At 53.5% G+C, this 23,361-nt stretch overlaps 8 protein-coding genes across 8 annotated transcripts; 3 read left to right on the top strand and 5 right to left on the bottom strand.

Annotated features, from left to right (window-relative positions):
- Positions 1–35: 35 nt before the first annotated feature.
- On the top strand, positions 36–722 carry PpBr36_10813 (uncharacterized protein; the record flags this gene model as incomplete). The annotated part of the gene is made up of 1 exon (XM_029897921.1): positions 36–722. One exon carries the CDS (start codon positions 36–38, stop codon positions 720–722), a length of 687 nt encoding a protein of 228 aa, XP_029743742.1.
- Positions 723–990: 268 nt separating this feature from the next.
- Positions 991–2,769, bottom strand: PpBr36_10812 (uncharacterized protein; the record flags this gene model as incomplete). The annotated part of the gene is made up of 1 exon (XM_029897920.1): positions 991–2,769. The coding sequence occupies one exon, from the start codon at positions 2,767–2,769 to the stop codon at positions 991–993; it is 1,779 nt and encodes a 592-aa protein (XP_029743770.1).
- Positions 2,770–4,011: 1,242 nt separating this feature from the next.
- Positions 4,012–4,454, top strand: PpBr36_10811 (uncharacterized protein; the record flags this gene model as incomplete). Its single annotated transcript, XM_029897919.1, has 3 exons — positions 4,012–4,086; positions 4,194–4,271; positions 4,365–4,454. 3 exons carry the CDS (start codon positions 4,012–4,014, stop codon positions 4,452–4,454), a joined length of 243 nt encoding a protein of 80 aa, XP_029743769.1.
- A 596-nt stretch (positions 4,455–5,050) lies between these two features.
- On the bottom strand, positions 5,051–7,537 carry PpBr36_10810 (uncharacterized protein; the record flags this gene model as incomplete). Its single annotated transcript, XM_029897918.1, has 2 exons — positions 5,051–6,166; positions 6,242–7,537. 2 exons carry the CDS (start codon positions 7,535–7,537, stop codon positions 5,051–5,053), a joined length of 2,412 nt encoding a protein of 803 aa, XP_029743768.1.
- A 1,707-nt stretch (positions 7,538–9,244) lies between these two features.
- PpBr36_10809 (uncharacterized protein) lies at positions 9,245–9,835 on the bottom strand (the record flags this gene model as incomplete). Its single annotated transcript, XM_029897917.1, has 3 exons — positions 9,245–9,435; positions 9,537–9,552; positions 9,677–9,835. The coding sequence occupies 3 exons, from the start codon at positions 9,833–9,835 to the stop codon at positions 9,245–9,247; spliced, it is 366 nt and encodes a 121-aa protein (XP_029743800.1).
- A 1,024-nt stretch (positions 9,836–10,859) lies between these two features.
- PpBr36_10808 (uncharacterized protein) lies at positions 10,860–11,582 on the bottom strand (the record flags this gene model as incomplete). The annotated part of the gene is made up of 2 exons (XM_029897916.1): positions 10,860–10,923; positions 11,029–11,582. 2 exons carry the CDS (start codon positions 11,580–11,582, stop codon positions 10,860–10,862), a joined length of 618 nt encoding a protein of 205 aa, XP_029743854.1.
- Positions 11,583–12,399: 817 nt separating this feature from the next.
- On the bottom strand, positions 12,400–13,879 carry PpBr36_10807 (uncharacterized protein; the record flags this gene model as incomplete). Its single annotated transcript, XM_029897915.1, has 2 exons — positions 12,400–12,928; positions 13,017–13,879. Coding segments are annotated over 2 exons (1,392 nt in total), but the record flags the coding sequence as incomplete, so codon positions are not given.
- Positions 13,880–16,608: 2,729 nt separating this feature from the next.
- PpBr36_10806 (uncharacterized protein) lies at positions 16,609–21,193 on the top strand (the record flags this gene model as incomplete). The annotated part of the gene is made up of 4 exons (XM_029897914.1): positions 16,609–16,906; positions 16,983–18,778; positions 18,857–19,888; positions 19,952–21,193. The coding sequence occupies 4 exons, from the start codon at positions 16,609–16,611 to the stop codon at positions 21,191–21,193; spliced, it is 4,368 nt and encodes a 1,455-aa protein (XP_029743807.1).
- Positions 21,194–23,361: the final 2,168 nt, after the last annotated feature.

Here is a 23,361-nt window from a genome sequence, read left to right as displayed (position 1 = left end):
AAAAAAAAAAAAAAAAGAAAAGAAAAGAAAAAACCATGTCACACTGCCACGACGAGCACGGTGGCGACGACCACCATCACCACCACGGAGAGGACGGCCACGACCACAGCGACGACCTGACTCCGGCGCTACAAAACTCGCTGTACACGCGCATCGAGTTCGACAAGATCGTGACGCTGAACGAGGCCGCGCACGACTCGGGCGCGGCCGTGGTGAAGAAGACGTGGGCGGAGCGGCTGACGCCGACGCCGGAGCTGGCCAGCGACGCGGACGAGCAGCTGCTCATGCACGTGCCGTTCACGGGCCAGGTCAAGCTGCACTCGATCCTGGTGCGGACGTCGGACAGCGCGGCGGCGCCGCGCACGCTGCGCGTCTTTGCCAACCGGCCCGAGAGCTTCGACTTCTCGGCCGCCGAGGCCGAGGCCCCGCTGCAGGAGTTGGAGCTCAGCCGCACCTCGGCCGTGCAGGAGCTCAACGTCAAGCGCGCCCGCTTCGGCGGCGTCGCGAGGCTGTCGCTCTTCTTCGTCGACAACTTTGGCGACGGCCAAGAGGACGTCACCAGGCTGTCGTACCTCGGCTTCAGGGGCGAGTGGATGCCCCTCGGCAGGGCCCCCGCTAATATCCTCTACGAGGCGGCGGCGAATCCGAGCGATCATGCCCTCAAGGGGACCAGTGTCAACATGATGGGGAGTGGGATTGGCGGTAGGGGACCTGGCGTGTGAGTCGGCTGTCTTTTTGGTTCTGGCGAAGGGGGATGTGGATGTGGATGTGGTGCCTTGTATTAAAACCTAGTCTGGAATGCGGAATATTTAATCTTCGCTCTTCCTTTTTAAGAGGAGAGGTTTGTTTGGCCGGGTGTGAGCGGTAGTTACAGCAAAGTATGCCACGAAGCTGTACAAAGGAAATCAGAAGACAAACCAGAAAGCTCAGTATTATTGTTACTACCCAAGTCTGGTCTAGACCACACAGAACTCCTCCCTATAAATACTTTTACGCTTCCAAGGTCCCAGCCTGCTTCATCTCCCCTTTCGCCTCCCTGGTCGCCTCGCCGCCCTCGACCCACCTCAGCTCCCGGTACACGGGATCCCACATCTGCTCCCTCACCCACTCCTCCAGGTCGCCATCGTCGTCCCCCCGAGGTATGCCCTCTTCCGTCGCGACGCCGTCCCGCACCGCCGCTCGAATGACCCCACTGGCGACCGCGACGCTGACGTTCCTCACCTGGTCCACCCCGGGCAGCAGGGCACGGCTAGGATCCTCGAGGGCGGGGCTCATGGCGGCGACGGCCTTGACGGCGGCGACGAGCATCCCATCCGTCACCAGCCGCGCCCTGCTCAGCACGCTGCCGAGCGCGATGCCGGGGAACACGACGCTGTTGTTGCATTCTGCAATCTCGACCTCGCGGCCGCCATCGCCTAGCTTCACTGGCGCAAACGGCGACCCCGTGGCCACCAGCGCCTTGCCGTCCGTCCACGCCATTAGGTCCGCAGGCACAGCCTCATGCAGCCGTGTTGGGTTTGATAGTGGCATGATGATGGGCCGCGGCGCGTGCCGTGCCATTGCCCGCACCACCTCCTCTGTGAAGGCACCCGGCACCGTCGATGTGCCGATCAGCACGTTGGGGCGGGCCTCGTCGACGACGGCAAGCAGGTCCGTCCCGTGGCCCTCGGCCCACGGCTTCTTGGCGTAGGGCGTCTGCGCTGCGTCGTTGCGCGTCGCCGTCGTCAGCAGCCCCGGCTTGTCGACGAGCCAGATCTGCTCCGCCGCAGCGTCCTTGCCGCATCCGGTCTCCTCGGCGATGGCGTCCCTCACAATGTCCGCGATGCCCGTGCCGGCCGACCCTGCGCCGAACACCACCATGCGCAGGTCCCGCATGCCGAGGCCCGAGACGTGCATGCCCGCCATCATGGCCGCGAGGACGACGCACCCGGTGCCCTGGACGTCGTCGTTGAAGACGGGAGCCCGGGGCCGGTACGTGTCGAGGATTCGGCGGGCGTTGGTCACGCCAAAATCCTCAAAGTGGATGACGGCGCGGGGGAAGAGGTCCCTGGCGGCACCGACGAACTCGCGCACCAACGCGTCGTACTTTTCGCCCCTCACGCGGCGCTCCCGCAGGCCCAGGTACAGCGGGTCGTCGAGCAGGGCCTGGTTGTCGGTGCCGCAGTCGAGGACCACGGGCAGGGTGCGGTTCGGGTGCAGGCCCGCGCAGAGCGTGGTCAGCACGAGCTTGGCGATGCTGATGAGGATGCCGCCGCAGCCCTGGTCGCCGATGCCCAGTATCTCCTCGCCGTCCGAGACGACGATGTAGTCGACGTCCTCGGGACGGCCCCAGCGCTGCAGGTCCTCCCTGACGCGGTCCACGTCGTTGACGTTCAGGAAGCAGCCCTCAGGCCTGCGGAACAGCCTCGAGTAGTTTTGAATCGCGTCGCCTTCGGTCGGGGTGTAGACGACGCCAAACATCTCGGGCAGGTTGTCGTGCAGCAGGCGGTAGAAGAGCACCTCGTTCTGCTCCTTGAGCGAGGTCAGGAAGGTGTTCTTGGCCAGGTCATCTGGCCGCGATGAATACTGGGCATATGCGCGGTTGACTTGCTGCTCCAACGTCTGGACGTTCTGAGGGAGGAGGCCAAGGAGGCCAAAGTCTCGCCTCTCGGCGGCGGTAAAGGCCGAGCCTTTGTTGAAAAAGGGGTGGTTTAGTATTGCGGTGCCACTCAGGGCGCAGTCCAGAGGGCCGCTGGTGGAGAGAGGGAGATGTGCAAACTTGGAAGGCATGGTATTGGCACTTGGATACAGTGTGTTGGGTATATTATGCGAAATGATCAGTTATAGTGGACAAGAATAGTAGACGCAGCCAAGAAATGTAAATTTATTATATCAAAGTTGATCGCCGCACACGGGATACGATGAGCAATGGCGGCTATCCTGGCGGGCGTAGTCTCCATGTAGACAGCTCGGTATTGCTCGGATTATCCATTCATTCGTCATGGAGCAAGTGCCGGTCCTGTTGGGTCATACAGGTTTGTGTCGAATGGGGTAAACCGATAAAGAGTGACGCAAACATGAACCAATGGCAGCCCAACCTGCATATTGTGGACTGACTTGATTAGCGCCTTTGGACAGACGAACACCATCGTAAGAGGCAGACTCTTGATTTTACTCCCACAATCACCAATGATACGAAATGAAAGAGATGTAGGTGCTCCTGGAGCCTCGCCTGGGTGAATAAGCTCCAGGCGCGGACTATGATGGCCCAATAAAAGTCTGATCTTGCAGCACGAGAGAGATGAAGAAAAAAAAAAGATTTTCATCATCTGCCCCCCAGATTGAGCAATGAAACCAAAAGCCTCCCTCCCTAGCCGGTACAAAACGCACCGAAACGGGAGGACCTCTGCCGAAGCAAAGACTCGAAAGGTTGCGAAGTAAAATATCGCAGGAGTGGCTGGCTTGGGATGCTGCTTTTCGACTTGTTTGAGTCTGGCAAATCAATGTTTGGTGAGTGCAGAAATGTCAAGAATGTTTTGTATCGCTTGACGCTGGACTTCCAGCGACAGGTGCAGGGAAAGAGACAGAACATGAACAGAGTATTATCCAAGTTCGACGTCAATCATGTAGGATGAACCACCCGAGTGTCGCACATTCTCACATGGAGTAGGAGAGCAATGTTGTTTGCTGGTTATTTTTTTTTTTTTTTTTTTTTTCGTTCCAGGCAATCGAAAGAGCGGATCGCAAAGAGGGAGCCAAAGAAAATTCGACCTGCACAACTACCACCGAGAAAAACACGGCAGAGCGTAGTCACGTGCTTTATGGGTACAGGAGATAACCCCACATTTCCTCCCTCACGCGCGACCGCCCTGCACCCGAACCCCAAACCGTGACGCCGCCGAGTTGTTTCCCTTGACGATTCAATCCTGGTTGGGAATTACATACAACTCAAGATTCAGCATTCAGTCGTTGCAGTTCTCATACCCCGTCTCTTCTCAGTTAATTTACCGGGAGCTCAATAAAACCGGGAAAATGGACAGCAAACGCGAAAAGCAAGCCGCGGCCCAAAACGCAGTCGACATCCTGCACGAAATCTCCACAATCCTCGTCCGTCCTCCATAGTTCTCCCCCAATCTTACCTACCCTGTCCCACATCTGCATATACTAAAATAAAACCCCTTTTTTCCCCAAACCCATTACAACCGCGAAAACAGAACTGCCATCTCGATCGCCGCACCCTGTCCATCTGCATATCCATGATAGAGAACGGGGTCAGTCCCGAGGCTCTTGCTGTACGTTTGGTCAAAACAAAAGACGTCATGATAACCTCCACCCTTCTCTCCCCGCTCTCTCTCCCTCTCCTGCTGACCTCCTACAATAAAAAGTCCGTCGTGAAGGAGCTCCGAAAGCAGGGCCAGGAAGCCACCGCTCAGATTGCTCACGCTGGGAGTGCTGCTGCCAGTCGGCGGAGGTAGATGGACGAAAAGTCTGAGAAGATGGGAGTGTCTACTTGGTTGGGGAACTATCGCTATCTCTTTATCTCTTTTTTTTTTCTTCCTTTGAGGCTGTCTAAAGAGTGAATCCAGGCTCTTCATGGCAAGGAGGGTTCTCCAATGGACTTCTAACAGTTTCGTTTAATGTTTGCGCGGCGTTGATGGAACGGTATATAGTTTACTCTTTTGTTTTCTTTCAACTTTGCATAGCAGTCAGCCCATTGTTGAACTCTTAATCATGGACAAGTAGATCACTTCTATGAATGATTGTTTTGCTCATGAGAATGGACGGACAAGTAAACATTCGATCCCGCTATTTGCGTCCGCATTCATGTCGTATACAGGATCTAACCTCGGTAGATAAAACCACTCGGGGTTATAGGGCTATTCTGAAAAAAAGATACAGAACCATCGCTGACTCCATCCATCACTTGAAGAGATTGTACAGTTGAGATGAAATGAAAACAAGAGTCAAAATATATACCCCCCAAAAAAACATAACCATAAACTCCTCGCACTTCCCAGTATTCCAACGAGCGAATAGACAACCCTCTCTACCTCGCCTCATCTGTCTTTACCTACCGGTGACCCGTCAAGACAATATCGTCGTCGTCGTCATCGTCTCCTTCATCCCCATTCTCAGCCATGTCGTCATCTTCATCCTCGTCGTTGCTGTCACTGTCGTCATCCTCAGACTCCACCTCGTCTTCCTCATCGCTCCGCAGCCCGATGCTCCCCAGCCAGTCTAGCGCCCAGTCGATATCCGTCCGTTCCCCTTGTCCCGCAGCAGCAGCTGCTGCTGCACCACCGACAGGCCTCGCCCCTGCCGGCCGTGGCCCGCCCAGGTCGTGCCTCTCCCATGGGTCCATCGCAGCCAGGTGCCGGGCGTACCCCATGGCCAACAGCCGCCCGGCCGGCGTGTCCGCCAGTCCAAACACCCCCGGGCCCCGGGCCAGCGCCGTCGCCTCTATCAGTCTGGGTGGCAGGTCGAGGATGGACTGGTCGCCGTCGATTCCCTCGTGCGTCTCGCCTCTTCCGAGGTTGGGAGGCCAAAATGGCGGAGGCGCGCATGCATTCGTGCCGTCTCTTTCTGTAGTGGTCGCCCAACGCCTGACGACCGCCTCCTCCGCGTCCGTTAATATCCTTAGGCCAGTATCAATGGCTTCTGTGCGCTCTTGACTGGCTGCAGCGAGTGCCGCCTCGGTCATCGAGCCCTGGAGCTGCGGCTGCTGGCCCGTCATCTCCTCCTGCAGCCTGGCCGCCTCGCTTGACATCTCGATAGGGGCGCCGACGACCTTGATCTCCCGGGTGTTGTAGCCCTGACAGATGCTGCACTTCATCCCAACCCAGTGGTAAAGCGTCTGGCTCTTGGCCTCGCAGTCGTTGCAGTAGATGATGGCGCGCACGTCGCGGTACTCGGCTGGCATGGGCTGGTCCGCAATGTGCTGGTCCATTTTCCGGAACTGGCTTTCCATATTGGACATTGTTTTGCTGCAGATCGGGCACTTGTAGTTGGATTTGAGGTATTCGTCGTAGCATCGCTTATGGATCAAGTGGCGGCAGGGGTTGATGTGAATTATTTGCTTGGTGGAGGTGAACAGGTCCTCGGTGCAGATGGGGCAGTTCGAGTCCATGGCGCCCGAGCGGCAACGGTGAGACGTCTCCGTTTCGATTGCGATGCAGATTCCGCATTCCTTTGATCGGAGAGTTTGGGGGGTTTGTTAGCCATTTCAAATCTCAGGGGTTCCAAAGGCAAAATAGGAACAAACCTTGCAATGCACAAAATCCTTGCCCAGCCCAGCCCCGATCCGACAGATGCCACACTCGCGACAATGGTATGTGCTCACGTCCGGATTATCGTTCCAGAGCTTGCACTCGTCGCAATAATACCTCGCCGCCAGCTGGCCGCACTTGACGCACTCGTCCGACGCCTTTTGCGCGAAGCCGCACGCCATGCACAGCATGTGTTTAGTTTCGCGCCGCGGCAGCTCGTGGTCCTCGTTGTCGTTGTGGCAGATCCGGCAGGTGTACCACTTGGAGCACTTGTTGCACTGCAGCTTGACGTTGCGCCGGTAGTGCTCGCATCCCAGGTGGCGCTGCTCGGCTTGACCACCGCTGCCGCCGTCCCCGACTGTCCCCGACTTTGACTGCGCTGACCCAAACACGTCGTCGCTCAGGCTGCTGTGGCCGCAGCCGCTTCCGGCCTTGGGCTTCCAAAACGTGGGCGCAATGTCCTCCTCGGTGAGCAGGAACTTGGTGGTTGTGGAAGCCTCGCCGGGGGAAAGCTGCCAGAACTTGAGCGCGCCCAGGTAGCTGCTGCTGCCTTGCTTCTGCTCCGCCGAGGCGGACCCTTCCATGTCGTTCTGGCTCGCACCCTTGCCGCCGGCTCCGCTGGAGATTTTTTGCTGACGCAACCGGTTATGGTTCTCGGTCAATAACCTGTGCAGCATCGCGGCCTTTTCCTTCTCGGGTATGTCTCGCGATTGCACATCCAGGATCCGGAGGCGCATGACCCGGTGCCAGTCGTCTTCGGCTGCCGAAGATGGGGAAGGCGCCGCCGAGGTCGCGGCCCAAGCCTGTGCCCGGGCCGCAGCCAAGCCTGCTTCACTCCATGTCTGGTTGTTGTTGTTGTTGCTGCCGTCGTTTGCGGAATCGCTCATGTCGTTGTCCTCGGCAAAGAGCGAGGGGGACTGCGGTTCCACCAGATTTGACAAGGCGGGTTGTGTCAGCAGCGGAGGTGAAGTGGGTTGTAGTGATGATGACGACGGTGATGATGTTGTTGTTTGACAAGGATGCACGTGCGGCGGGGTGAAGTTGGCCACCGCCAAGGGTGCAGACGCAACCCGACCCGAAACCGCAGCAGGAGCGAGAGGCGGCGAGATGGTTTCTATCTCCTCCGGGATTGCAGTGGACGTGGAAGATGAATTATCCTCGCCGATTCCGGGACCGCCTGAGGTATCCGGTCCGGAGACGGCGGAGTTGCCGCGGGAGAATCGGCGGGCCTGCCGCAAAACCGGCTCAATGAGGAAGGCTGGCACGAGTGAGTCTAGAACCAGGTTTGGCATCTGGTTGTTTTGCTCGCAGCCCCTTACCACGTGCTCGGCCTCGGGGAACGTCCTTTCCTGCAGGTACAATAGCTCAGAGTCTCTTGATGTCGAATTGCGAAAGGTCGAAGCAAAGTTGCTTTCGATGGTCCTGGTTTGGGCTCCGCTGAACAAGTGAAAAAGAATAAATCGGGGGAGCTTCCAGCGTAGGTTGCTGATAGAAAATATCTCAAATCTCCATAGGGCAAAATGTACCGAGCTGGATCACACGGTCCGTGTCGGTAGACAATTGGCGGGGTGATTCCGTGCGCAAACCAAGGTATCGTAGCAAAAGTAGGTTTGCTGCAACCTAGGCTAAGTATGGTAAAAAGTAAACAGAAACAAAAAATAATAACAAACAGATTGATAAACAAATACAGTGAATAAAATATGCTTCGCCAAGGTGCAAAGGTGCAAACTGGATACAGACGACAGGTCACGGGTGATAAAAGGCAGACAAAACCAGCTCGACAAGTCAAAGCGCGCTTGATCGGGCTTCTTTTACAACGGACGACTAGATGTGGTCCTCGAATGCCTGTGGATGGTGTGACCCCAATGACCCCGATCCCTTGCCACACAGTGCCGCTAGCTCCGGGACGTGATACCTCCCTACCTACCGCAGTAAACTACTGTAGACTAGGGCCAGAACAATCCAAAAGGGTGGCGCGAGCGGGCGAGTCAGGGTGCCGCTCGTCGCGCAAAGAAGACCCCGCCGAAAAAAACAGCGCAGGCATGGGCTTCGTTACAACTCTTTGGTAGTTCTTCAACCTATGTTGTATCGCCATCTTTCCATCATAAAGTTATCATCGCAAGCCCACTTGTGAGCTACAACGAACTAACATAGATTCTCCCCCAGAAAAGGAGCTTAGCTGAGTTTCAGTTGAGACATTTGGGCATCACGGGACTCCCTAGTCATGTTAGCAGCCCCAACGAACACAACATCCAAAAATTCCCGCCTTTCTCTTGGTCCCATTGTTTCGTTGTGGCTGGTCGTCTAGAGCAAATATACATGTTGAAGTGCCTTCCCAAAGCGCGATATATGGCCATGTGACGACACGAGGTTTGGCAAAAGGTTGGAGCTATTGCAGTCGGCTAGGTACACAACAAGTTTGACAGGCAGAACAAGCGGGCGCCACAGGCGTGGAGAAGGCTCTGACAGCGCGACGCTATTTCAGTTGTGTTAACGGTCAATTCCGCAAATGATAGCTCGACTATCTTCAAAGTCGGCACACGTCAGCATACCTACCTAGTCTCTTGCTTCATGACGTGATGTAAAAGAACATAAACAACTTTTGGGTTCCTTTTTGGTCGCGCATAGCTTTAGTTCTATGACAGTAGGAGTATAGAACTCCATGTTGAGAATTAGTCTATACCGTCTAGCTTTTTTTTTTGACACGTAGTTCAGCATGGACAACTATCGAGTTCCTCAGCATCGCGCTCAACGGACAAAAAGATTCATTTTATCTTCGCCCGGTAAACCAATGATTTTAGGGATGACAAATGAAGAGAGGCACCGTCAACGGCCGTTAACCATCAGATATATCATGTTGCCGGTCATTCGAAGAACTCCCAATCATCCATCATAATACCAATACCATTGAACTCCCAAGGGAACTGCTTTTGTGCATAATCTTTTTTTTTTTTCTCCATTGTTGTCGTCAGTCATCAACCAGGACAATGCCATCATTTTCAGTCCTCGTCCATCCTGTCATCCTCGGCATCCGGGTCGTTAAAGTCATCGTCATCGTCTTCCTCGTCGTCATCGACGCTGAGGTTCTGCTCCGCGGCCGCCTTGGCATAGTCGATTTTGAGGCCACGCGTGCGCTTGGGGAGGACATTGCTAGTGTCAATCTCTTCCATGCCGTCGTCCTCGACCTCCTCTGAATTGGGTTTCACGTCATGGTCAGCTTTGGTTCACCCGACAGACGGTTGACTTGTTATATGTTGTGTACAGCTGTAGTCCAGCCAATTAATCACGTACCAGCTACTTGCTCGGCCTAGAGTACAACAATTGTTATGTGTTAGCGGTCAAGAGTACAGCAAGGTGAGGGTTCGATCATGTAATAGCGCCTGACGCAGGCAACCAGGCGCAATGAATTCACCATGGCACAAATCACATACCTCGTCGGCTTCGGTGTCATCCTCATCATCCTCGTCCATCTCAGTGTCGTGAGTATCCTGGGCGGGGCCCTTGCCCTTACCCTTGGACTCGGACACGAGGCCAGCGTTGGCCGCGTCTTGGGCACCGGGGGCGGTGACTCCAGTCTCTTCGGAAGCCATTGTGCTGTTGAGTATTGGTTTGTTGCGGTTTTGAGTGGGGCTATGAACGTGCAGAGTTGTGCTCCTTGTTATGTTTGACGTTGTGGTGCTGGCTGTGAAAGGGGTAAGAAAGAGACGCGGCGCGCGAAGCTGTCGTGGCGAGTGGATGAACGATTGTGTGGAGCTGGGATTTTTTGGTCGGCTTTTCTGGCGCAGGAGCAAGGGCAAAATGGGCGGGCAAGAGCTAGTTAGCTTCCCTGGGCAACTTTGGTTGTTTTTGTATTTTTGGCCGCCAAAGCTCCAAGTGAAGCTGGGTGGGGCAATATTTCTTTTTGCGCGCGCAATGGCACTCCGTGCTGGTAAAACCAAGCATCCCTGTCCACAGCAACCAGCAAACAGAAACAAAGTACAGTAGGGACAGATGCCCCGCCGAGACTAAGATCTGTACCTGCCAGCAAGGGGAAAGCGCAAAATGTATTGCGGTACGGGACCCGTCACGTGTGACCTGTGGTCAAGCGAAGCGAATTCAAAGGAAATTGAAACCAAACGAGAGGTAGGTACCCGCGCAAGCCGTGTTTCTCTACATGTCAAAGTATTGTCTGCAAGAACCGAGCAAGTGGAAACGTCGAATGAGTTTCTTGGCTTTGAATGAGCAAACGCAAAATGTATTGGGTGATGATTAAGGTGCAGGGTAGGTACCTTGAGTAGGTAACCAAGAATCTCACCAGGTGAATACCAAGAAGCTGGGACAAATGTTGCACAGGCATCTTTGTGATGACCCAGCGTCTCACGACTGGCCTTGTATATATCGGCATATGGTACTATTACAGGCGTCAATTCCATCCCATGAGCATATGTGCTAGAAGCACTGGCACTAAGCCTACATCCAGAGCATCATCGCGACTTCACGTAGAGATTCAGTTCGAATGAACTAGATGGCAATCCCACGGGGCCATGCTTGCATTCTAGAAGTGAGGAGTATTTCCGTAGTCCTGCCAGGTCCATCACTCAAGGCATCGTAGGTCTTTACATAGAAGCACCGTGCCTATTTATCCGGCCCACCACCTGTAATCATAATGAACGCCAACAGTCCCAATGCCCACCAGTACCTAGCTCGCAGATAAAGTCTAGGTTAGCAACATTTCATCCAAGACCAACAACCACATATGCTCGAGCGGGGAGAAATGGACAGAGGGAGGCTCGCTCAAACTCACTTTTGCAAAAACGTCTTCTCCTCAACCTCTCCACCCCGACCAGCACCGTCCTTGTTGAGCACGACCGGCCGGTTCAGCGCCGGCTGCGGCGCCCGCTCGCCGCTCACCAGGACTGCCTGCGGCCCAAAATCCCGGGTCGCGCCGGCATCGACCTTGACGCCCTTGACGGCGGCGCCGATGACGGCTATCGGCCCGTCGCCGCCAACGGCCGGACCGAGGGTGAGCACAAAATGCGGCGAGTAGCCCTTGCTAAAGTTGTCGACGCTGGCGACCGACGTCGACGACAGCCATGCGTCGGCCGCTGCGTCGAAGACGCCTATGCGCACGAGCGATGTCGACTCGGGCAGCTCTGGCGGCTCAAAGGACGTCACCTGCGCCGTCGGGTCGCTCGCCTCCGCCGGGTCGTAGGTTATCTCGGCGAGCGGGGCCGGGGGTGTCGGCGAGGAGGATGAGGGGGTGATGGGCTGGATGTAGATGGCGGCGGTTTGCGGCTCTGCCAGGGCGAGAGGTGCGGCTGCCACCAGGAGCGCGAGGACGTGTTGGAGTATCATCATGGCTGTTATGTCTGGCGGCGCGGCATCTGGAAATTTTGGTCCTTGAGCACTCGACCGGTTTCGTGATCAGTTGCTGGTCTTATAAGTTTGCGCTATACTTTCGTGGAATTGATGGACGTTGTTTGCTTCTTGGCAAGGCCTGGACAACTAACTCGAGCAATGCGAGTCCCCACAGCTACCGACTGTACGGCGCAATGACTGTGCTGAGTGGGGCCCACTCAATCAACTCATCCAGCAGGCGGTTTTGTGCCTGCTGACTGTGATCTCGTCCACTGTGACGAGCTTTGATTTGGAAGCCTCAATAAATACTTGCCGTGTCTTCTTTCTATCATGAATTTATCTCGTCGCATCTATCTCGTGTCGTACGCATTTGCACTACCAATTTTCACCAGTTCCAGTCAGACATTTCGAATTTAGGCCGGAGTCGCATTGTAGGTTGATTTCAATCGTGGTGTAGAGTATACGAATGTAATGAATCCCATATCTCCCTTGTAATCATCAGGGTATCCCAAAAAGAATAGAAACAAAGACTTTGAAAGTGTACGCCGAGGAAGATGAGCGTCGCAAACTGAAACGAAAAGATAAAAAGAGCACAGAAAAAAAGAAAAGAAAAAGAAACTATAACCAGATGAATACCAAAGATCCCATGCTATGCGGCAGTCCTTCCTGGAAATCCCAACGAATAAAACCTAAGACCCTGCACTGTCGTATTTTATATACCGCTAAAGTCACCAATAATTTTGAAAGCTCGGCCTGTGTTGGACGACCAGTCTGCCATCCAGCCAAGACACGGGATAAGAGTTTCAGGCAGAGGTGGTTACCTGCCATTCTTGGCGCCGTCGTCCTCGGAGCTCGCGTCGTCATCGTCGACTTCTTCATCTTCTTCTTCGTCGTCGTCGTCGTCCAATTCATCATCATAGTCTTCTATTTCATCATCCACTTGAGCGCCAGTTTGCTGATCCCCTTCGCCGCCCTGTAATACATATCCCGGGCAGCGTTCCACCAGCCCTTTATAGTACGCAACGAGGACGTCCGGGTTGGGGACAATCTTCCAGTCCACCCGGTACAGGAACTCGAGCTCCAATAGTTTGAGCTCAGCCACGCGGACGCCGCCTACGCGGGCATACGTGGTGTTGTTCCAGAAAAGATCAGACAGACCTTTCGCGGCAACCGTTGCTGCTGTGATGAGGAAACGATGCACCGTGAGCGTGTTGATGGTGAAGTCGGGATATAGGGCGCACAGGCGGTCAATATAATAGACCATGGAGAGGAGGAGAGGCGGAGACAGCGTCGCGTGCTTGGCGAGACGGTGGAGGTATTCCAATACCGATATACCAGGTGCGGTTCTGAATGCGGATGAATGATCAACATCAGCGTGTGTGTCCTGTCTCAGGATCACTTTCCATTCTGTAGAGGAGAAAGATGAGTACTGACCGTGAATGAAATCTTGTCAAGTGACCCGACTTGAGAGCCAGTGCATCATTGGTCTCGATCAGCTCGCCAAGCATGTGTGCTATCAAGACAACTATGTCCTCGACTTGACACAGTTCATATCGTTGTGGCAGGACCTTTGGTGGAGGTCTCATCGGCTTTGCACGTTTTTGTGGAATATTTTGGGCCTGAGCGGCCGCATCCCCGCTATTTGCGGCGACGGCCTGGGAATTCCGCCTCTTGATGGCGGGGGACGTCACGGCCTTGGGCTCTACGGTCACGGCCATGTTAGGGACCGGGCCCGATGATGCCGATGGCGGGGGCTGTTGAGCTGAAGCTGAGGCGGTGGCGGCAGCAGCAGCAGCAGCAGCAGCAGCGCCCTGCTCTACGCCCGGCGTCATGGGCTTCGGGCCCGGAGTCGGGGGAAGCTCGTCGGGTATTATGTGCAGGTTCTGTTTCGCATGTAAAGTTGCCAAGTAGTTGATCGGCTCCATAGGAGAATACTGTGTACCGGCATCGACAGCGACATAGCGCTTCGGGGCCGCGGCGGGGGACGCAGCCGGAGAGGGGGCGTCGGTGCGGCTCAGTGGCCCCGAAGCAGGCAGGGCTGGGGACGGCGACGAGGACAACGAGGGGTGTCGGGGCTTGGCGAGGAGTGGGACGGGGACGGAGAGTCGTGACGGGGGGGAGGGTGCGGGTGCGGCGGCGCTTGCGGGCGCATAGTGGAAGGTGTGGTGGAAACTGGGCGACGCATTGGACGAGCGCGGATGTGGTGCGGCGGGAGACCTCGTCAACATGATCCCCGCCAGATCGTTCTCCCCATTCCCTGGTGCTGTTCGTCCGGTTTTGGCGGTCCGGTAAATGGCCTATATGGTCTTCAATGCGGTCTGTCCCAGAAATAGTATGGTATCTAAGACTGGTTTCCCTCTAGTGCAGCACGGCCTGTGGAGTTGATTTGTCCCGCACACCAAAGACGAAGATGATTTTGGGGATTGCTGCCTTCTAGATTTTTTCTGCGGTGCGCGCCAGGGTGTTGCACGCAGCAGAGAGGGTCACTCTCCTCCAAATGGATTGCAGCGACGAGACACGCCGTCAATGACGGCACGGCGATTGGCTGACTTGACAAGAATGCACGACGCAAGGAAGAGTGGGCGGGGGTGTGGAAAATGGAGACGGGGAATGGGCTTTGCAGCGGAAATCCACCCGGCGCCTTTTGGTGACGAAGCTAGGCAAGGCCGGTATCGTCTCTCACTTGGTTGATAAGTACCCTAGCCACAAACTAAGGTTACCACGAATTGGCGATGAGGGGTCAATCGGCACGCAAGCGGATGGTGTCGTGTGATGTGATCCAGTGTGCAGAGCAGTGGATTACATTTATTGTCTGCTGCTTGTTGCTGTCGCGTGTGCTGCTCGTGAACAACAACAACAATCAAACTGCTCCAGGCTGGCAACAGCTCATTACCATAATCACACTTGCACTGTTTTTCTATGAGCTGTCAGCTAACTTCGCTTCACTCTTTGTGACTTCCTCCGCAAAACTCTATTCCCTCCAATGCTGGGGGCGGGTGGATACCTTGATTTTTTTTTGGCTAAAAAGCTCGCTAAGGCCGGGTTGGTCAATGCGAACTCGTACTTCGTATGTTCGGGTCGACTGTTCTTATTGTGATAGAAGGGTATAAATGAAGAGACAGAAGACTCTTTATCGTTCAGCAATGAAGTCGAAATGGATTGGCAGTGCCCTCGTACCCACAATCGTGACTGGTGACTGTTACAAGTAACTTACTCGTTTAGTTTCCGGATAAAACAGTTTGATAATTTGTAAGAAGACTCTCAACAAGAAGATTAGGGGGAAAAAAAGAAGCGAAATTGTGCCAACTGATATGAACAAGGAGACAAAAAAAAAAAAAAGCAGGTTCCGATAATCGGAGGTACATTTCTCAAACAGACTGATAACATATTGTATTCTTCACCTGATGCACTCCCGGGTTTATACAACATTTAATGCTTCATGCTGCTGCTCTTCCGGGTATCTTTCCTCACGTCATTTCATGCACCCGCCACTTCCCAAAGAAATACACCTGTTCCTACATGTTACTGGCTCAAAACTCGGTCTAACTAACAGAGTGCTGCATGAGGGATGACTACTACATATCGCCTTGAACGCAAGGCTACGGCGGCCAAACAACAGTGCGGGCTGCAATGCTGCAAAAGAGGACATAGTACTCGATTGAGAGAGGTTACATCACATAGAATAACTGTGACTGTAACCCTCTACTACCCTACAGTACTACCTAGTCCATTGAACACGACAGTGAACCACGTGAGAATCAAAATATTGCATAGATTACTCAGTCTAAATGGATGTACGATACATTGTTTGCCAAGGGTCGACTGTTCAGCCTTCTAGTCTTACTATATGCATGTAACAAATATGCACTTGTTGGCCATTGGCAATACCTACAAAATTTACCTCGACGAATTTGCAGACGAATTGAGATGAATATTGCTCAGGACTCCTAGAATCTTGCTTTTACTCGGCTGGAGTATATCGTTATTACTCAACCGAAGGACGTATTTGGTCCAGCACCCATTTCTAGTCAATATCTAGGTGTTAGTATTGTTCAGAATTTCTTTGGGCCTAGCGGGATCTATCCTATGCGCAGCTCTTGTCACCAGCGATGTGTTTCGTGACTACTGTAGGCTTTTTTTCTTCGCCCTCACCTCAATGGAAAGCAATCTAATCAGGTGAACAAGTGCTCTGAGGCGGTGACTTTAATGGGATCCGTCGGGTCAAGCTTGCCGCACCAATCCCCACTTTATATTTGGGGCTGCTATCCATACCAGGAGCATAGATGGCATCATTCTTGTCGCTCGGCAAAATGATGTAACAGAACACCAGAAGGTGGATGTAATTATTTCATATTCCTACGAGTAGGCAGTAAACTCTTGGTTGATTAATTGAGTGCAAAAGCTCGAGATACTGGAGAAACTAGACTAGTTTACCCAGAATGTACCTTCCAATTGGGCTGCCCGTCTAAAGGATTCAGGATTGCCGTCCATGTCACTACCAGTCTAATTGTGTTGGGTAGGTACATTGCTCGTCTACCGTTGTCACCCACCCACCTTTGTCAGTGACTATTGGGCGTGACTTCCAATCACTTATCCACCATCTGCCAACACTTGATTGATGGGAACATCACGCATTCAACCTAGCTTAGAAATAAACCTCTTCTATGACTCTCTGCCTCACTCTTAATACTGATTAATCGCCAATTCTTATCGTCTTCAGCATCAGTAAATATCTGGAGAGCATTGTACGATTCTTGCTACATTGACAACATTCCGTGGACCCGTCCTGTGCATTGGCCGGTTCTTGGATCCTCCAACGCAACGGAATCGACACGCTGCGACCCACGCTGCGACCCCGGCTCCTTGCGACCTTTGCTCAACATCACTCGCGATTCCGTCGATTGAATCCTGCTCCAATCGATTTTCCGCAATTCGAAGTCGCCGCAACCCTCTCGTCGCTTGGTTTGGGGTCTGAATACGCAGCAAAGATCCAGTTCTCAGTCATCTGGGCTGTCGTCCCGCCGCGATGGCTCGCGCCCCTGCCCCGGCGCTTCTTGCCCAGCTCCGAAACGCAAGGTCATTTTCAGAGCAACATTCGCTCCTTCGTCAGTTGAAGACCGAGATCATCGGACATGTCCAGCGCCAGCAGAGATGGGTTGTTCTTGGCATCCTCGAACCAGTCGTCCAGATCCTGCGCAGCAGTAGATCCCAGGCCAAGCCGAATGGCAAGGACACAAAGACTTACTCTACAGCCTTGAAGCCGCTTTCTGAGGAGGATTCGGTGCGATTACAGACAATCCAGATCCTCGCTGGCTTCGCACATGGTGAGTAGTGGTGTTGTGCATGAGGGCGGCGCTCCCGCAGACACCGACATCCATTGCTGACGAGTTATCACGGCAGGTGGTCCAACATTTCTTGCGCCGCTACATGCTGCCGGCTCACTTCCGGCCCTCCTCGAAAACTTGTGTCCGACAGACAACCATCCTCGCATTGTCCTTGCCACTCTCAAAGCCCTTCGAGCCTATGCCGATGCTGCCACCTTGGCCTCCGCTGTTTGTCCGATACAACGAGTGACCTTGGCCGACGAGATATTCACCGAACCGCATCTCGAATCAATACGCAGTATTCTTGTATCTCCCGGCACGTTTCCCATCATCTCAGTCAGCCTGGTGAACACGGCCGCAGGTCTTCTTGGGGCGCTGTGCTTGGAAGAACGACACCAGGTCTCAATCGCAAACTCTGGTATACTGGATGCCTTAGCCACGAAGCTTGCCAGTATCGTTGTCGCCCGTGGCGAGGTTGTTCCAGGTGCTGACGTCGTTGCGCAGAACGAGGGTCTGGGGGATTCATTACCGGAGCCCGCTCCATATGGGACAAGCTTGGTTGCAATACTGGAAGCTATAAATGCTATTGTGGCTAAGTCAAGACTACGGGCTTGTATGCTCCTGTATTCACCCTCTATACTCGCTGTTTTTCCTAGCATGGACTTCAGGCCGCCATCCGGGGAACTTCGGGCCACGTGGGATGCGTTGGAGAGTGTGGGACTGGTCCTATCACGTCCGCCTGCGCTTGGGGCAGTTGATCACCTGCTTCCCGCAGCACCGTGCAAAGACAAAGGCCCTGCGTCTCAATTTCCTGCTTATCCACCAGTAGCTCCTGCAGCTGGGTCCCACTTCGCGATTAATAGGACAAGTTCAAACGCCGGATGGGAACCTCGCCTCTTTCAGCCTAGTCGTACGGTTGGCGATAGCGGAGAGGATGCTGAAGTTCCTCTGATACCTTGGCTCATTGCTCTGGTCAGGTCCACAACGGGCATGGAGAGCTTGCTGGCAGTATCCGTGCTCACGTCTCTGTATAAGGCCGGCTTTGCGCACAAGTCCAGAGAGGCAGCTTTGGCAGCACTAGTTGTTCCACTTTTGATGAAGATACTCAACGAGAGCGGTGAACACCCTACAACGCCAACTCCTTCGGCCTGGGTGGATCGCGAAACTGCTGCGCGATGGACTATGCAGGAGCGCGCCCTTCTTGTACTGGCCCGTTTGATTACCGACAGCGAAGTTCTCCAGAAGGCTGCCTTTGATGGTCAGGCCGTCAAGGCCACATGTGCGCTGCTGAAGGAGGCTTACGAATACCTGCCATCCACGAAGAATAACCTCAAGTTGTGGAGCCCTACACCCAGAGAGGATCAAGCCGAGGGCTTTGTGGACGCCATATCAGTCACAGAGTCGCATGCTCAGCTTCCATTACATAGGCATCGGGTACAACTGAGAGAAAATGCGCTCAAGGCATTGGCAGCACTGCCCTCCAAGAACGAATATCGAAAAGCGATTTGCGACCAGGACGGATTTGCCTTCATAATCGAGTCTCTCAGCGAGCACCCTACCAAGGTCGCAGGGTCCCGGCCAACGCCCTCTGTGCGCGAACAGCTTGCAAGAACCAATAACAAAGTCTCAGACGATGGCAAGGACACCTCTGAGACTGACGCGCAAAACAAAAACCCAACCGAAGTACTCATCGCTGCTTGCCATACCATTCGGATGCTGGCACGATCCGTCGCCATCATTCGAACCACGCTCCAAGATTCGGGAGTCACAGATCCCTTGTTCAAACTCTTGCGCCATCCAGATGCGGAAGTTCAGACAGCTGCTACTGCGGCGGTCTGCAATCTGCTAACCGACTTCAGCCCAATGCGGGAGGTGAGTTTAAACCATCGGGCTGTATAGCGTGAATGTTGGGTTCCTGATTGAGCTAACAACTGCTACCCATTGCTGAAGAAATTTCTGGACCTCGGGATTATGAAGGTTCTTTGTGACCACGCCCATTCTGCTACACCCTCACTGAGGCTGAACGCCCTGTGGGCGCTCAAGCACTTGATTTCTGGGCAGAGACCCGAGATGAAGAAGACTTGCATGGAGGTTTTGGATCCCAACTGGTTGACGCGCATTATTGCCGAGGACATAGAAGATCAAGCTCTTTTGGACAGGGCACAGGGTGAGTCTAGGCAAAACCGAAACACGCCGGGCGATACGGCAGCTGCACTGGACGAAGATGTGGAAATGGATCGCCCCGATGATGAACATCAAAGCAGCCATGGTGACGACACTTGGGGTCCAACTGCACCTCGTTACGACCAAGCCCGACTGAGTCACGAACGTAGCAGGACTGGTAGGCTACGTCGTGCCGAGAGCAAACTGGCCGAACTGCGTGACGTAGAACAGAACCCGGTACGGAAAGCGAGGAAAGAGGACCTTGAGATTCAAGAACAGGGTCTTCACTTCATCCGGAACCTACTTGTTACTTCGTCTGCAGGAAATCACGGTGCGAGCGCAACCGCGGCCGGGCTGGACCAACCTCAGGATACAGAAGAAATGGTCGACTATCTGTTCGAGGTCATAGGTCAGGATCGGCTCTTCCACATACTGTCCACCAAGCTCCGGTCACGGGTCGTGAACCCGTTTAATCGGAGGGCTTCTGGCCACAATGGCGACACCTCAGCAGCTCGCGTCGTCTATCCTCACGTGAAGGTGGTCGAGGCAGTAATCAACATTCTGGTTCATATCGCAGCAAGCGTGCCCCGACACAGGCAGATTGTGATATCACAGGCCGATTTGCTACGGCTGCTGGCACCACACTTTTCCAGTAACGACAAGGAAGTTCGAGTGGCGATATGCCAACTTCTTAGCAACCTTACGTGGCGAGATGATACAGCAGATGCGACCAAGTCGCAAGAGCGAGCCGACCAGCTTGCTCACTTGGGGTTGGTCGACAGGCTCAAGAGCCTTCAACAACACGACTCGGAGCTTGATGTACGCGAGAGGGCTAAAGGGGCACTCTGGCAGATCAACCAAGGCTGTGGCGGCGGTCACTAGAAGGGTGCCGAACATGGGCACGGGTCAGCTGGCCATAGCTGGGCTTTGAGGGGCAATCCGGTTGACTTTAGTCTCGGTAGAGACGGCACGGGGGACGCTGTGGGTGCTCAAAATGCATCATTACCGCCACCTCATTACATATCACCACCATTTTACAATCCTTCCATCGACATTGTTGACGATACGAACATCTCTCTAGCGAGCACGCCTACCGAAGTACCCGACATTGATGCCACTACTCCGGTGCTTTCTGCTTCGTCCATGGTTCCTAGGCGTCCTCTGACTCGATACTCGATTTCCCAACTTCTGAGTTTTGCGGCATTTGACCGACTATTGGACAGCGCAGTAAATAGGCTACTGACGGGACTTCGGCAAGACACCTTTGCCAGCCGGTCACCTTTAACAGGCACAAATACAAACATAGTCCTTCAGGCCGCTATTGAAGACAACATCGTGGGGGCACACCATCGCGCTGTTTTCCTCGACCAAATCGGGATGTTGCCACCGAATTGGTCCGAGCGCTGGCCGAACCCAAATGGCTTTACTTCGATCTCACACCGGGTCGAACGCTCATTTTCAAGAAGGTGGACTGCCGATGGCACAGTACTGCGGCTACGAGAGGGTCACCATGAAGTCGTCTTGTCTGGCCAGGAGAGAGGGCAGAGCAGCGGAGATGCCCCGCTACACAATGTCACGATGCTTGTGTCCGTAGAACGTACAGGGACGAGGAACATTGTTCATATGCTTGGAGGACGCACACTGGATGTAGATGTCGACGACATTGTATTCTTGGTTACCGTTGGAGTCGGCGCTATGCTCGGTTGGGGCAGCGACGTAAACTTGCGTCGCTTCATTGACGCTCACATCGAATCGCTGATTTGGCGACCAAGACATCTAGAGACTCGTTCTGCAACGGATAATGATGGGCACGAAGAGTGGGTACCGGTCGATGAGGGAAACGATGACAGTGACGAGGAGCGGGTGACAACCTCACCAGGCTTCCCCAGTCGGCACTCACGGTCCGCATCGATGCCCGTCAACGGGAGCATAAGCATTTCGAATACGAGGTACCGAAGTGGTTCTTGGACCACAGCCGATCGGCGACGATGGCGGCGGACTCTAGCCGGCCTTGATGCGGTGGCAGGATGGATGGGCACAAGAGGCGGCCTGCCATATGCGCTGACTGCTGTGCGGCGGGTGCTCGACGAAACTAGATGGTCTCGTCCAGCGACTCGCCCCTAATTTTACATATGGGGAAGATCACTCCCATCTTGGTCATAAAAGACTAAGAACAAATCCCATTATCAGGCTACTTGTCATGATACTGAAGCGCACGAGTCCAGGGGCGCCATGCTGACAGACGGCATTGCATTTCATTGTAGCCAGTACATCGACGATGCATTGTGTTTGGTTGTATGTGATAGTGGGTAGAGCCTACTGTGGCTCTTGATAGTTACCTTGTTCCCTTGTTTACAGAGCCTACGCTGCATTGCCTGTATGCTTCTTTTCATCTGCATATGCTCAGCTTTTCATGTCATGGCGCAGCACGACACCACCAGAGCAGACATCTGGACATGTATTATTTGACTTCTGGCTAGCGTTCTCTTTGTTTCATTGCTGTTTGTTCTGCCCAAAATGTACGACCGGCGATGGACTTGATGCCCAATGCATACATTACCTACTCTTTTTAGACATCAAAAAGCACATCTTTTCTTCTTGGCAGCAATGACAGAACTGTTACTGAATAATTTTACCGCGGTGATTTTCCTTCCAGACACTTTCTTTCCCAGACCATCCATATCTGCCAGACCAAGGAGGGGGGAGAGCATATCTGACACTCCATTTGCGTGGCGTCCTTGTTCCTCGGGGGGAGGGGGGGAGGCTGGGGCTGCCTCCCCACCATGGTACAGTCGGACAGGCGAAGAATCGCGCCTGCGTCGTCATTACTCGGACCCTGTGTGAGCACGAGGCGAGGCGGGTTCGCATGTGTGACGGGAGCGGCATTTGGGGTTTAGAATGAGGTAAGGGGGGAGGCACATTTCTGTCTATGTATGCGGCGTCTTATTTGGGGCAATCGAGCTAGAGGGCTTGTTGGTTACGAGGGTGAGGATTGGACTTGTGATTTGTGTTGTTCTTAGTTGGCTTTCTGTTTCCCTTGCCTTTTTTGTCTGTCTTTTTTTGTTTATACCATGCTGTTTATTTCTCTCCATGACCTTCTTCGAGAGAAGTAACCTCTAGTCCGTTGACGTCAAACCACAAGCGGGGGAGCAATACTAAACAAAGGGCGTTGGCTTGGGACTTTTCAAGCCTGTTTGTTGGAGGGTTCGGCCGGGTAACACCCTTGGATACTTGTGGTAAGGCGTCTTGGTGGCTTTCATATGTTTTCTTTTACGTCCGAGAGCGGGAGCAGGGAAACACATGGCCTGCAAGGGTTTTTTGTCTGTGACGTGATTTCGGCTATGGTTCTTTTTTTGGGTTGATGTTCATCAACTGGGTGCACAACTATACTTACCAAAAAAAAAAAAAAAAAAAAAAAAAAAAAAAGTAACCAACTCATGTCCCGCTTTTGATAAAGATTCATGTATGCATGCATGTCTCTCTTTTTTTTAACCTGCCTTGTTTATTTTTCTCTAGTTTTTGTTTTCTTCTTCGTCTTGTCTCCTCTCCCTCGTGTTCCGGCCCCCTTGACCTTGTATTCTTTTTATTTTTCGTACGGCTGCTCTTTACGTTGTGATATACGCAATGTCTTGCCTCGTGTCAAGACGCGGGGAGGAGGGGCTTGGGTTGGGGCCCCGAGACATTCATTTCTGGTCTTTTTTCTTTTTTCTTGTCATTCATCTTCTCTTCTGTATGACCTCCTTGCCCCCTGCGTTTTGCATGGCCCTCGCAGTATGCTAGGGAGGGGTGCTGCAGAAGTATTTTGGTCAAAGAGGAATGGGGAGCGGCAGTTTTCTTTTTCTTCTCTTTTTTTCTTTTATGACGACGACGTGCGAACGAGAGCGAGTCTAAAGTAACAACAAAGATAGCAGAATCACTCTGGCTTGTGGTTTTTTTTTTTTTTTTTTTTACTTCTTGTACTGTTTCTCTTCTTTGCTTATTCTATGGGAACAAAAAAAGACGTCGGGAAATTACTTGCGTCCCCTCCCCGTTGAACTTTCTTACGATGTAGTCAGGAATGACAAGATATAGCTTCCTGAACAGCCACAACGACCTAAAGGGAAAAGGGAGGTTGAGACCACACAGCGTGCCAAACGGTACAAATAGTTGCAACACCTCATGGCAGACAAAAGAAAAAGTGGTCTGATTGTCTAAGTCAAGTGGCCAAGAGGACAAGATATCAAGAGACATAGACTAACTAGACCTCAAATGATGAGATTTGACTCGGCCGATCCGGGAACCTGGTGTGCAAG

This window comes from Pyricularia pennisetigena (genome assembly GCF_004337985.1).
Source record: "Pyricularia pennisetigena strain Br36 chromosome 4 map unlocalized Pyricularia_pennisetigena_Br36_Scf_11, whole genome shotgun sequence".
Classification (NCBI taxonomy): Eukaryota; Fungi; Ascomycota; class Sordariomycetes; order Magnaporthales; family Pyriculariaceae; genus Pyricularia; species Pyricularia pennisetigena.
This window is presented reverse-complemented; position numbering and strand designations above follow the sequence as displayed.